This window comes from Columba livia, chromosome 3 (genome assembly GCF_036013475.1).
Source record: "Columba livia isolate bColLiv1 breed racing homer chromosome 3, bColLiv1.pat.W.v2, whole genome shotgun sequence".
NCBI classification, from domain to species: domain Eukaryota; kingdom Metazoa; phylum Chordata; class Aves; order Columbiformes; family Columbidae; genus Columba; species Columba livia.
In genome coordinates this window covers 118,343,481-118,358,461 of record NC_088604.1, presented here as the reverse complement: position 1 = coordinate 118,358,461, position 14,981 = coordinate 118,343,481, and the positions used below count along the sequence as shown (strand labels likewise).

Genomic DNA, 14,981 nt, shown 5'->3' with positions numbered 1-14,981 from the left:
CTCTACTATCTGATACTATTTTCATGGAACAGCAAAGTCAAGGAGAAAACTTAGACGGCGAGCACAACGCTGTAATTATTTGCACGTGCAAAACAAGAGGTGTCAAAAATAAGCTGCACTGAAGGCCTCATGTTTAAACAATAATATGGATCTTCAGAAAGATGTGTCATATCTATGGAAAATAGTGGGAAATAAATGCTGACTTCTTATTCAATTGTGCTTCTGGAATAGATATAAATAGTACTGGGTTTACTGTCTGTTGGAAGATAGCAAGCTTGGATCTGCCTGAATAGAGAAGAAAAATGACGCACCTTCACTAAGCATAGCCCCTCCATTATATTTAAAAGGAGGATAAAACAGAAAATAAAACTGCCACAATAGCATATGGAAAGATGATATAATTCTTGAGAAGTGTTTTAGTAGCATCTTAAATTGCACCCTGAAGTAAACTAGAAAATTTAGGAGTGTAAGATGAAACAGCATAAAACGCCCTTCAAGCTCCCCAAGATATCAAGTTATATTTTAACTCATTTTTCCAAAATGATCCTCTGCATAGCCCATTATGGGTAATTCATTTAAGATGACACATGTAGAGAATCACAATAAGATCCACCCACCAGAAGAAAAATCACATAAAGTTTCAGAGAGAGGAAAAATAAAATCTCGCATTTCAGCACCACCTTTCTTTTTACTTTAAGAACTGATCGGAACAAAATATTTGGTAGGCTCTTTGGTGCTTCTGTTTGACTTGCTGTAAGAGCTCCAGTAGAAATGGAGGGGAAAAAATTCTGAAAAGGTAAATACAGCTACATCTGCAGTGATACAAAAATGAATCTCTCGGAAGAAGCACTAAAATCCCAGTAGTCACTGTGGTTTCTTTGGGCAAGTACAGACACATGATTAAAATAATTTGATTATTTTAATTATTAGCGACTAATTCAAAATCATATAAAACTGAGTTAAAAGTACAATGTTTTTCTATTTTATGACTCGTACCTTGACTAAGATGTTCATGATAGATAGAGGCGAGGTTGGGAAGGTGCTGCTGGAGATGAGATGTGAGCTCAGCGTGTGAATTGATCTGTACAAGCTCTTCTTCACAGCCAGACTCTTCCCCATCAAAATCAGCCATATTTTTCTCTGATTTTGCACTGACTTGGGAACTACTGCAACTGACATCATCGGCACTCAGCATATCATCAACCATGTGCCTGTAAAAGAAGAACATTAGAATGGATGATATCTAAGAGATAGTTGTTTACAGCAGACTACAAGTGAGTAGACATCTCCCTAAAGCTAAAGTCACAAAGAATCACCTGTCTGAACAGACCCTCATATGAATTTAAAACCAGTTACAGCTAAATTGAAGGTCCCACTATCATGATGGTTGTGTTGACTTCTTTAATGTTAACTTAATACAGCATTTTCCAGAACAATTTCAGCATCTTCTTAAATGTTGTCTTATTTATTCAATAAAAAAGTTTCCAAAACGCTTTAATCAGATGTTGACAAAACAGATTACTGTGTAACTACGTGTGATAACTGTCATCTCTGTTAGACAAAATTATCCTGAACTATAGCAAAATGGCCATACAAATTTCTGCCCAAACGGAGTGTTTTGCTACCGCTTTTATTTCTGTTATAGAAGGAATCAGAAGAAATGTCAAGCTACCTACCCATCATGGTGATGGTGGTGGTGGTGGTGGTGATGCTGCGGCCCAATGAATTGGCGACAGTTAAATAATTCATTTCCAATAGTTTCCCCAAGGAAGTCCCCCGTATGAGTTATACAAGAATCTTGAGAACCCTGTGAAATGTGAGCGCTGCTCATTTCCCCCGTCATATCATGCTCTGCATCCTCAGCGTGAGAACAAGCATCCAGCATCCTAATTCGATTATCCACTGGTGTCACCGAGTCCGTGTTAAAAACATGGTCCTTTCCCGCTCCGTTATTTGCACCGCTCCTCTCCGCCGCCCCTTGCGAATCTCCCAGACAAATGCCTGTTTGTGATTCCAGTTTCCTGTTTTGTAGGTCTGTGCTCCGACTGCTTTTCTGGGGATTATGACTCCTGTCTTCTTCCTCTTCATCATCTTCTTCTTTGAGAGCTTCAATATCTGCAATGTCTTCAGACTGCACCTCGCTGCCGGGGCTCCCAGCAGACTGGCTGGCGTGACTGGAGTTGGCCTCGTTACTGGATCCATCACTGTGGCCGCTGCTGCTGCCAGGACCGCTACTGCCGTCCTCACCACTGTTGGCTGTCTCGTCAGAGCTTCCTTGCAGGGATTCCTGAAATTAGCGGTAGTTTTTGTTTTAAGATGGGCGGAAAAATAAAACACCACTGAAAATATATAATCGACATCATCATCGTTCAAACGCCGTTCTTCATTTTTAAGGAAATGTGTCAAATCTACAGGTCTCCATTCATAATTGCTCAGTTTGGTTGCCAATGACAAGATGCTCTGAGCAAGATTCAGATTGAATAATTTAATTTTTGCATTACTTTATTTGTAGCAGTCTACATGTGCAGGCTTTGCACACAGAGTGACACTGTGACACATCAACAATATGTCATGCAATCCCTTACAATTTAAATGCAGGAATGTGTTCGTTTGAGGTGGTTTTTTGAAGTGCATTTGCTCATGGGGGAAGGCACAATATGTTCTACATAAGTTGCACGGAACATAAGATTCTAGCTCTCTGCTATCCTGCTGCAGATAAGCACGCATGTTATGTATCTGTTCAGATTTTGAAACGATTACAGAAAAAACATTTTTTCCATGGCTAATAATAGGTAACTGAGGAACAAAATTCACAGATTAAGATTTACACTCTTACCTCTGTATCTGAAAGTCGCTGCTGTACATGTTTTGTTCTATTAATGAGCTGCTCCTCCATTTCAATATCACTGCCTCCACTCTGATGGGTGTCACTGTTGTCACTACTTTGAGGGCTTGCTGCTGGTGACCCTAGTTCAAAACCACATTTCCCAGTTACTTGGTGATATATATTAATTGGAATATTTACATTACATAGATCTGTCTCAAATGTTGAACTCAAGAGCATTCTTCCTGCAAACAGTTAAACAAAGGACATAACTCAAACAATGTGCGTACCTAAACACTACAAATTATTTTTAGAACGCTGTGCATTTCACTACAAATTTTGTACCGATGTCTCTTCTTGCTGGTATATAGCACAGCTATATGAATTTCCTAGATTTTATACAAAAGAGAATTTTCATTTGACTCCTCATAAAAACATAATTTCAACTTGTACTAGTTCGTCCATTCAAATTCCATAGTTGTAGAAAAACACCGTAGTATCGAATGTATCAGGTTGTGCTGTACTTCTCAAACTATACTTACAAGGTGAAGGGGCTGCTCTTCTGAGCTCCTCTTCTTCTGAAGGAAAAAAGCAGGATGGAAAAATAAGTGACTAAAAATCTTTTTGTCCAGCATATAGTTGTCCATGATTCATAAAAATCAGCAGTAGGAAAAGAAAGGGAAATGACAGTAAAATGGCTTGGCAGCACCTTTAGTAATGACTGTGGGGAAATACACAGTCAAGTAAAAAAAATAGAAAAGCAATAGCATGTAATATCAAAAACCAGGTAAAAATTAGTTTTTGTAAAATTTTATGTAGCTACGTAAGTTACAGATGTTTAGCAGAACAAGAATAGTTAACTGATGACTTATGGACCATCCTCTGAATTAAAAAAGACAAAATAGAAAAATACATACTACTTTACATATATAACCAGAACTGATCTGAAATAATAAGCTTTCCAAATGCGCTCGCAAAGTTTTAATGCTTTCGTCTTTAGCCTCAACTTCTGCTTGAAAAATAAGCCAGCATGACATCTTAAAAAAATACTTCAAGTAAAAAGTTCTAGACATCATTTTGTCCAAAGTCAACAAGGAGACTATGAAAATTAAATGTTTAACTACCAGATTTATTGGAAAACCACATACCTTTTTTGTTTCCCATGGGTAGATTGGTGCTTAGTAAAGATGCAAAAGAGCTTTGTTTTGACAGCTGAGCCTTAGCTGCTAGTGCATTATTCCACAGTGCTTTTATGAGCATTGATGCCAGATACAAGGTCTAGAAACAAAACCAGATAACGGTGCCATTAAGAAGCAGAAGGTTTTGTATGTAAAGCTCCACTTGTTAACCTTTCTAGATGCCAATACTACAGTTCACCAAAATAAACTCATCAGAATGAATGAGCATAATAACATTGTGCAAAGCACTTTTTAACTTGGGACGTGAAGTTAAAATCTTTTATCAGTGGTCATGCTGTCTTCAAAAATCCCTGCACACTATTATAATTCAGAAGCCAGACAAGGTCCACTTGAAGAAACATGACAACTTTACTCATAGTTTCCTTCCTTATGCATTAGTAAATGTTACTTCTACACGCGTTGCTTTGGAAAGGCAAAGACAAATCAATAATGCTTTTTAACATAATACCATAATTTCTTTTGTGGTTAAAGTGCCTTTGTTTGCCTTGTCGTTACCTGTTCAGTGTGAGCACTCGGATGAAGCGTTGAGACGAGGTTGAGAAGATGGCGAAGTGGGACAGGGTCCAAGTTTTTGATCAACGAAGGAAACAAGTCGTGTATGTAACGACTGCAATGCTTCAGCTACAAAGTACAAACAGAGAAGATAAAAGAGGCAACAAAATAAACTCGAAATAATTCAAAGATCGATAAAATTGCAGCAATTAAACAACATCTTTGCACAAATTCTCAGGAAGTTCCCTAGTAATTCCAAACTACACCAGACTTGCAATTTTGACTAAACTTCATTTTTATACTGTAAACCATGTAAAGCTTAGTAAAATCAAATGTAACAATATCTTCCTTAGTTCCAGTTCTAAGAGACTTGGTGAAAAGAAGAACTGGAAGGTTTTTTTTAATTTTAGCTTAAATATAATTTCCAAAATATTAGTGTATATGCTAAATCCAGAGGGAAACAATATTTGCGATGATTACCTAATAAGGTCGTGATAAATACAAATAAAGACATTACAGGCTAATGAGATCGAGAGAAGAGACTGTGTGAGAATTATTTATAGCTCTTTTGTCTTTCCAGTAATGGATGTCAAAAAATACGACAATGTGTTTAGCTCACTGTTCTATTTACACATTAAAGTGACAGTGCTCCTAGATGTTTCCTCTTAGGTTAAATGCTGCTTTTCATAGTCACTCAAAGGGTTTCATTATGTTTGTAGGGGTGCAGATATTCAAAAAAATAAAATACTGGTTATGGGAAGCTTCTAAAAAAAAGCATTTTTAATGTTGGTTACCACATATGCACCTCAAAAGGGTTTTTTTTTCTTTATTTATTTTATTTTGTCTTCCTGGAATAGAAAATATCCATGGCGGCAGTTTGTAGAGTACAGGATGCAAACTGGAATCAAATCACGTGGGTTCTACCCAAGGATGCATTTAAGCGTCTTGAGACACCTGCTTCAACTCAGACAAGATAATTCTTAGTCAAGAAATTAGTTTAAAAAGTGAAAAATACACTAAAGCTTCCTATTCGTTCAGTCTAAAGGTGTCAGCCTTTCAAACAACATTTCTCTGACCTTCATTTTGATTTTTCAGAAAAATTGTCACGGAAATCTTGACTTTTTTTGAGGTTTTTTTTTTCAGGTTGTTTTTGTTTGTTTGTGGCTTTGTTTTTGTTTTTCTCTCTGACTGAAACGATGGAAAAAACCATTTTCCACAACGGGAAATCAAAACGCCTACTGCATTCAAATCCCCTAAATAAAAAAAAAAATCACAACCTAAAAGTATAGCAAAGCATTAAAAGTAGCAAACAAATATATCTTTCTGCAGGAAAAAAGCCTATCAGGGTTTCTAGGTTCATCAAGCAAAGAATAAAATCTCGGTGCCTTATGGAGATTTTAACACCAGCCCTGTAGCACAGCTGTAAACTTCACTGCCACAATTTTCACCTGATTGTTCCAACTAGGAGTAACAGAAACGGAAGCTACAATACACAGGAAGAAGGCAGTTTAGCATGATAGTAAAATATTACATCCACCCTACGATCTTCATTCCCATTCGTAGTGAAAAGGTTTGCATTGCAACTTCATTTTGTTTTCCTGTGTAGAAGTAGCCTGGCTGAATTCTTGCATCTAATGAAAAAACAGTAATTGGAGCGGTCACCTAACTTAACATTTTGGTCAGCGAAATACTCAAGACAGGCAAGAAAAACTAATAAATTCAGCTATATTTACTAATATAAACCAAAATCAACTTGTCGTTTTCTGGTTCTTGTTTGCTTTTTTGTGTTTGGTTGGTTTTTTGTTGTTTGTTTCTTTTTATCACTCCCGCAATTAGAAAAACGGTATATATACCTGTGCTGCGGCCCATATACAGTCTATATGTTGAGTACTAAGTCTCCCCTCAGCTGCAAGAAAATTCAGAATCACTTGGCACTGTTTGATGATCTGCAAAGTGAGAACATATTGAAGAAAGCTTTACTGGAACAAGAAGTTATTCCTCCATGTCTGTACTAAAAACCAACAAGAATTTAATACAAACCTCAATATGTAAATTTGGTCCAAAAATGTGCTCAACGACATTGTTGCTGATAAGCCAGTCCGCAAGCTCTTTTGCAATTGACCTAGAGATGACAAAGAGTGGGAACATATGTAGAATTCTCTGCCCATAATACATACACTGTGCTTTTCCCTAGCACAGCATACCTTTCAAATTAATACCTGTAATTGTAGCAGGCATACAAAAGCTTTTTAGAATGCAAACCACACTCAACATTCATTCATCCAGGTGGGAAGCAAATGATTTCTGTATTTTTTTCTTCAGCTGGAAGACTAATGGCAAATAGCAACATTTCCCACTCACCGCTCTAGATCATTAACAAACATGTAACCAACAACTCTGTCAATTTTATTAGTTAATCAAGCTCAACAAACCACTTGCAAAGACCTCAAAGGTAACATATCTATAAACACTGCTATTTAACCCAGGCTTATTGTGAAATTCCAGAATTATTGAGTTCACAAATGGATCTAAACGTAGGAGTGATAGAAAGGATTATTAAAGACAACCATTTAAATAATTATTAGATTCTCTTGCATAAATAGCAACTCATGCAGCTTTAAAAACCCATGTTTTACATGGTTGTATTTACACACGTGTAGCACACAGATACTTCAAACTTGTCATTTCATTCCATCTCTAACAACAGGGAACTTTACCCACCGCCAATCCGTAAGCAGAACAGGACAAGGAAAGTGAATTTGAACATGCAGACAGGACTGCCCTGCCTGCAAACCAGTGCACAAGCTCCTTTTTATTCCTTCCTTTCAAGCAAACGTTTGTTTACCCAGATTTTGGCACCAGAAGCAATTAGAAGATATCACAGTAGTTTAAATGGCCCTGGAATAAAAGCGCTCTGTTTCACAAGGGCGAGAGGATGGGATGGAGTGGGTGTCTTAGAGAAGGATTATTTTTACCACTGCTATGCATATCACATTCACGGTCACTATCAAGCTTCCAGGATTGCCAGTTTTTATCACAAGAAGGAGACTACCTTTGTAGGTTTTCCAAACAGGATTCGCTTTTCCGGGGCATGTTGCCAGTTCTTCAACTGTTTTGAATTGCCTGATCCCTATGGATGTACTCAGCATAGCTCCTATTACTTGACACACACCATTCCTATACTGTCCTCTTCCAGCCTCATTCCAGGACACAGTGAATCAAATATTTTTATATTGTTGGAAAAAAAATATGTCCCCTTATATTTAAGTAATAACCAGCTTGCAAGGTACAACAGCTTACCAACAGTATCATTTATGGTTTATTAACCATATTAACCAGCCGTTTGCTCAAAGAGGGATAAAAAAGACTAAGCCAGGTCAGCTCCATGAAATCCAAATCTACTGAACTTCCTAGAGCTTCATTTAAAACCAAAACCAAAGCCCAATGATGACACCCAGCACCCCAAAGATGCCTAATATTAACCAAACTCTGGAGCACGCACGTTACAAGCTCATTCAGGGCTTGGATTTCCATCTAATAAAACCTGAAGTAAGACCTCTTCAGATGTGAGCTGTGATTCTGCAGACTTTACAGCTAAAGGAACCTATTCTTCATGTGGATATATGCTAGGGGTCTCCTTTACCAACAAACATAGTTCTGAAAACTGCTCTTCTCCACCTGTCTCCATGCTGACAAGCACGAGTGACCGTAGTTGCATTGTCCATCTGGCTCAAGAGACTACAGCTCCATCACTTTGCATTTTGTCAGCCAGCCAGTAAACTTGGTATTGCAGATTCATCTTAAATCACAAGTGCCCAAGCCACACTCTGAAAACTGAATGCAACCTGACAAAAAGTTCCTTGAACTTATGGCGTGTTCGCCCCCAGCTCCTCATGATGGTTTTATGTTGCTCCCCCGGCGCTGCTGCGTGAGCAAAATATACGCAGGAAACCTCATAGTTTGCAATTTGCTCACATAAAAGGTAGACAGATCTGGCCATGTGAGTGAACACACACCCACCAGATGCAGGAGACCTGAATGGATGCTCTTCTAGTTATGAAATGTGAAAACCAGCACTGCATATGGTACTCTGGCAGCCTCAACACCTGACTCATAAGTCAATGAGGGTAATTTTGTTCCAGGACAACTTATTTTCTTCTTGGATCTGAATTTCTAAACCTGTAGCTTTCAGAATGAACCCCAGTTCAACACTGCTAGATTCACAAAGCGATGTTAATAGAAAGGGCATACTGCTGTGTGCCTCTTTAAATACTTCTGCTAGTGGCACAACGTCCATTTGACGTTGTATCCAGAGTCATATGTTGCATTTTAGCTACTCCAAAGGAAAGAACAAAAACTCTCTTATAGAGTTCCTTCACATTTTGTTAAATGACTGTGGCAGTTCTCTATCTCTAGTCTGCAACAGTTTTCTTCTGAGAAAGAATGGATTATTTTTTCGAAGGAATGCCTTTTTTTAATAGATGTATTCTCAGCAGTAAAAAACTCTTCAACCGACTGGTGAGCTCAACCGTGATAAAATGACATCTCGGATTTCTGAAGGTAAACATTCATTTGATATGGATTTGCTGAGGATGACCAAAAACAAGAGGATCCTTGTGAAAGGCAGAATGCAGCCCTTGTGTTTCCCAGAGAGAACTGCTCCTCCTACAAAACTCTGCTGAGGACATACCAATCACTAGATAAACTGCCTTTCAAAATGATGAAGTTATTACCAGCACTAAGTATTTTGTTCTCTGAAACACTAAAAAATATGACAGTCAATTCAAGGGTTCACCAAAGAAAGCTGATTTCGGTGTAAATGATGTCCGAATTACTCCCTGAACACCTCTACTTCGGGAAAAGGGTTTTTGGTCCAGCAGTTTTCCAGCTCCTTGATAAGCTTCCTCACTTTCAAATAGAGTGAACATCTTCACTCACAATTCCAGAACTTAATAGGAAAAATAATAAACTGCCAGCCTATGAAGAAATTAACCTCTGATTTCAGTTTGTGTATTGTCACTTATCCCATTTTTACTTTAATAATTATCAGAAGGTCTATAGCCCAGAGACATTTCAGATACACCCAAGTTCATCAAAACTCTATGAGTTCCAGGTTGCCCCAAAAAGCACAGCAATCTACAATAACTTTTTATTAAAAGATTTAAAGTAAAATTTTCAACGTATTTCAATGCTGTTTAATTTCAGTTTTTAGTTATGTTAAAATCTCTGTCATATAGTCTGTATTTTTTGTCATTTGAAAGCACTTTTTCATAGAACAATTTGCAAATTATTATATGACTATTACTATACAATACCGCTATAATTCAGGCCAACTTAGCAAGAACTCCATTTTCAGTAAAAATATGCTCAAGTTTTCTTTTAGAAGAAGTTTTTCAAAAGGCTATAGAAAAATTTCCTTCCTTCAACCTGAAGGAAATAGCGAGAGTGAAAAACACGCATTATGATTGAAGAATAGATATGCTTTTTCCTCTAACACAAAGGCAGCAGTACAAAGAACAGCCTTACAGGTTATATATCTAAGCCAGCCAGACCTTAGTAAAAACATTCACCTTGGTGATAACACATAGTAGCTATTTTCCATGGATTTAGTCATTTGGAATGTGATGGACACACTCGACACCCCCCAACCAAACCAGCAGCAGTTTGGTCCAGGCTCCAGAGGAGGGAAAAGCCTGAGCTGCAGCCGGGCCAAGAACTCCTTTGGGAAACCCTTGAGGAAGCAGAACAGCAACTGAACACTGATAGGTTGGGTACAATGAGTTTCACGCAGCCCTTGCCCACTGTGTGCAACCTGTCCCCATAGAAATCACTCTAAACCAACTCACAGCCCATCCTGCTTGGCGTATTTCCTCCACGCACTAAGTAACAGAGTGATCCTTGCCATCAAATTCTGTTAAGTTGCACTTTTCTTTAAGTGATCTAAACACTGCTCTGTGGCAAGCAGGAGTCTAAATCATTCATCTGCCACAGGACAGCAAGAGGAAAAGTCTTTTAAAGAACTTGATACTCTCTATGAGCGTGTGTTGTCGGTGTGGGAGGAGAGTGAAGAACTAAAGGTAGCAGCTACTCGGTTTAATTGTCTCTAAATCTTTCTCGCACTAGAAATCTACACAACATATTGGGCTACATGACCTCTAGACTTTTAATTCATAGTCAGTCACCGTCAATTCATGTCTGTGGAAAATAACTGTTTTACTTCCAATAAATGGAATTCAAGCACTTTAGACGTTAGTTTCCCCAGGCATTCCATCAACCTGCAGGGAAGAGTGGAAGCTTCACAGTTTCTGATATAACCTGATGTTTGTGAACTGTACTTAGGAAAGCCGAGTACTAGAGCTTGAATTTTGTTGACTATTGTAAATAAAACCATCTGGAGGAAAACTACATATTTTCCCGGTAGGTCAATGAATGCCTCTCTATAAGAGGACTGGATTAAAGTCCCAGAAACATTTTAATCTAAGGCTGTGGTGCAATACTTGGTAGCCACATGATGACCCAGATCCAGGAACAAATCCCACAGCAAAATACTGCCCCCCCACCCCCCCAAGAAAACATTATTTATCCAATCTGTGAATCATCAACACAATTCACGCAGCTACAAAAACACACCAGCTCAGTACTGGGTGAAATACAACAGCAACATGACTGAAAAACGTAACTCGGAAGCAAAAAAATGTAGCAATAAAACGAGCAGTTTGCAAAGGATGAAGACTAACGTTTCTTAACAAAATCACTCAAATAGGATCTACAACCTAACAATGGATGGGAAACACTGATCTCAGCTAGTCGGGATCAGAAACAGCAGGCACCTTCCCAACACACATTCGAGAACGTGTTTTTGTTTATGAGCACATATTTTCTTCTTACATGCTCCAAGCCCACGGCTCTGACTTGAATATTCATTAAATTACAGTGTATGCCACTAGAAAGGTGTACACCACTAGAAAGAAGCATTACTGAGCTGAGAAAATCTGAAAAGATCCATGGAATGTGTAACAGAGAGAGGGGAAGAGGCTTTTAAATGATGCTGTGGTAAATTCAGCTGGAGAGCTTGGACCAAAACTGAGAAAGCAAGAGTTAACACAAGCTAAGAGAACAGTGGTGAGGGAAAAAGCAATACGAAACTTGCAGTTTAATATCCCAATAAATAAAGAGAGGGAAAAGAAAGGAGAAGAAATAGTCCAGATCTTTCTGTTCACTGGTGAAAGAAATTTTGGACACGTGAAATTACTCTGTAGGAAGCTTTTCAAGTGAGGCTAATCAAGTGTTTAAATGAAGCAGGAGGTCCCCTCAGCATCAACCTGCAACTCCAATTCTTGGCTGCCTGCCGAGTGAAGAGCAAAACAAAGTATCTCTTTACACATGTTATTTCTAGAAGCGGACAGTGTCCTCATTAAGGGGAAAACTACCACTTTTTCCTCTTGTGGGCCAAACAGCACCGAAAAATAATCTTTCCCTCCCTGAAAGGCATGATCATTTTCACTAACCGACATCAGCAGAATAGTTTTAGTAATCACTATTCAAAGACTTGAAGACTCTTCTGTTCAGTCTTGTTATTTTTAGCTTTAATAGATTTCATACTCTTCAGTACCTTAGACTGCAAAGATTTTGATTCTATCTTAAGACCCGAGAATAGCTAAATTGAAAGTATATCTCTGAGGGATATTATGAAGTTGAGTCACTGAGACATCGCACATATCTGGACGATAAACATATTCAGTCACCACAAACCCTCAACCCTAGAGAAGACAGTTGAGTAAACTAAATCTAAACAGACACACAAATATCTCCAGCTAGAAAACAGATTTCCCTGTCGCAGCTTTTCAAGCACAGGTTGTGAAATCCTGTGTTTTCCTACACAGAAGATGCTTTAGCTTGCCGTACCGCGGGAAAATTTGCAACCATGCAGATAAAGGAAGGAAGCTACTGTTGCAAAATATTTGCTAAAAATTCCTGATGATACTTCCAAACAAAAGGGAAGAGCCAGGACCTACTGACAGCTCTTTTTTAAAAAATGAGATACCTCCCGCAAACCCACCTTATCAAGACACAGAAGGAGAAATCCCAAAAGCTGACAGTTCCAAACGCATCTGGAAAAGTCAAAAGACACAATGGGGATGACCAGACATCTTCCTTTGATAGATCTGCAGGGGCTACAAAGGTACAAAATAAATCTTAGACTTCCTTTCTCCACTAAGGAAAAGAAAATAGGAATGAAAAGCTTTCCTTTCGCTGCTCATTTAATCACTGCCAACTCCGTAAGCGCCTTCTCATCCAAAAACTTCTCATGAACAGGGTCTCTGATGAGAGGGAAGCTTTGTACTGAGCAAACTGTCCAAGTGAGACTCTTTCCCCATCCTTCTGCACCAGCCTCTTGTGATTATTTGGCTGAAAGAAATCAATGATTTCAAAAGAGAGCTGAAGATGAGCAGCAATACTTGATGCTGATTTGTACCCAGCTTTTCAGGTAAAACACCAAAATGACTGGAATTCAGATTTTTTTAAAAAATCACATACTACAAAAGTGGCAAAGAAGGTCTCCTGTTCCTGCTGTATTCCTTTCCAATGACAGGCTGTTTACAGATGCCCTTGCCAAGAAAGTAATATCCCAATTGAGAATTTGACAACTTCCTTCAGCTTTAAAATAACTCTGATGTTCTTGCATAGCACATCTGCTCTTCCGCAGGGAAATTCAAGCCCCTTCTCTTTTTCCCCTGCTGATGACTTTCCTTTTTCACATTTGACACAGAAAACCAAACAGCTTTTTATCAGCTTTAACTGGCAGAATAACTTCTTGTTAGTGTTCCTTAATTAGTTACTACTAGTTAAAAACTATTTCATTCACAAGAAGATCAACTGAACAAGAAACAGCCCAGTTTAAGGTTTTCAACATGAAGGAAGAAGGAGAAGAAATGGCTAAAACTGAAGTTTGACAGGCTCAGTGTAACAATACACCATCATTGGCAGTGCAATATTGAAAATAACCCAACCAACCAAGCCACAAATATACTCAACGTGTTATGGTCCTGTAGTATCTACTCCTATTGCTACAGAACTAGAGGCTCTGGAAACAAAAAACCAAAACCAAACAGCATCTCCCTAGGCAATAAATAAACAAACAAATCAATAAATGTGTATTATATTAATATCATTTTAACTCTAAGTAATAAATTTGTGTTTACATTTATTATGATGTGCAACTTTTAAAAATGTACGTGAGCTTAATGACATTACACATTCAGGTTTCATCAGATCACAGTAAGATATTTCTGTCATACCTGACAAGAATTCTTTAATTTTCTGACACTATGTATCAAAATTTACTTTGAAATAAATGGATAGCACGGATTCACGTTCACCTACTGATTTGGCGATGAAGGACTGGAAAAAGTTGATCACAAGTGGTTATTTGTTTTGTATCCTCAAGGTATTTTCATACTGTTATGGAAGCAAAACTGCCCTACATTCTGATCCTTTAAAATACCAAACTATTAACATGAATTTCACTTCAAATAACTGAGTTGTTATATACCTGAAATCTACAATATTCTGGTTTTGACTGCTGCCAGTTTTCAATAAGTAGGTGTTAAAATAAAAGCATCTATAATAAAACTACCCCAAACTGCTGCTGTGACAAACTTCTCATTAACGAACAAAAGATAACGGAGAGTGGGACAGATACAACCCCCAAGACAAACAGCAAGAGTATATCACACCCCAAGATAAATGTAAAGAGTACAGAGCGTTTCAAAAGGATGGACCTAACATGTTACAATTACAGAAGAATTTACAAATGGTTTAATGAGTCAAAGTGTTAGTAACCTTTTTGCTCCGAAGTTTAATTCGTAGGCGGTTTGTGGTTGCAAATTGGGTCCATCTTTCTGAAACACTAGAATCCTAGATTTTGCATACTTTGCCAATTATTAAAAAAAGCACAGTTATTTCAACGACCGAAAGACAGTTTCACCTAAATCCTAGGCGCTTCTAACATTAAGTTTAGAGTTCCAACAAAAATCAATACATTTCCTCACTAGAATACAACCCCACGTATCAACCTTCATGAAGATTTACGGGAATCTCCTTTAAACTTGTTAAACACGCCTGAATTATACAAATAAGGACTTTGAAGAAACACAATCAATAGTTCTACAAGCATAACCTCATAGACTCGTGATGGCACAACGAGTCTTAGTTAATTAAATAATCAAGAGAAATGAGAAGACGACAAAAATACTACTCGGATATGAATTAGCTGGTTCTTATTTATACATCACAGTGGAGATAATGGCTGGTTATAGGTATTTATTACTTCAGCATCTACATTTTTCTAAAGGTTACCTTGACTCTTAAGACAGCAAAAAAAAAAAACCCAGAAACATTTAGAAATATGTTTAAAGTCATCTTTTAAAACCACTTATTAACCCCCTGATTAGAATATGTCTAAT

At 37.9% G+C, this 14,981-nt stretch overlaps 1 protein-coding gene across 15 annotated transcripts in view; it reads right to left on the bottom strand.

The window, feature by feature from the left end:
• USP34 (ubiquitin specific peptidase 34) overlaps positions 1 to 14,981 on the bottom strand; it is a 121,054-nt gene that overhangs the window by 63,028 nt on the left and 43,045 nt on the right. For 10 of the 15 annotated variants that reach the window (XM_065059321.1, XM_065059327.1, XM_065059325.1 and 7 more), the window contains 8 exons: positions 6,556 to 6,637; positions 6,369 to 6,461; positions 4,519 to 4,644; positions 3,973 to 4,102; positions 3,367 to 3,402; positions 2,837 to 2,967; positions 1,677 to 2,287; positions 997 to 1,211 (listed from right to left, as the gene is read on the bottom strand). In XM_065059321.1, coding sequence (XP_064915393.1) covers positions 997 to 1,211; positions 1,677 to 2,287; positions 2,837 to 2,967; positions 3,367 to 3,402; positions 3,973 to 4,102; positions 4,519 to 4,644; positions 6,369 to 6,461; positions 6,556 to 6,637 — 1,424 coding nt within the window. The remainder of the gene's footprint in view (positions 1 to 996; positions 1,212 to 1,676; positions 2,288 to 2,836; positions 2,968 to 3,366; positions 3,403 to 3,972; positions 4,103 to 4,518; positions 4,645 to 6,368; positions 6,462 to 6,555; positions 6,638 to 14,981) is intronic. The other 5 variants (XM_065059322.1, XM_065059334.1, XM_065059330.1 and 2 more) reach the window with 2 other exon arrangements.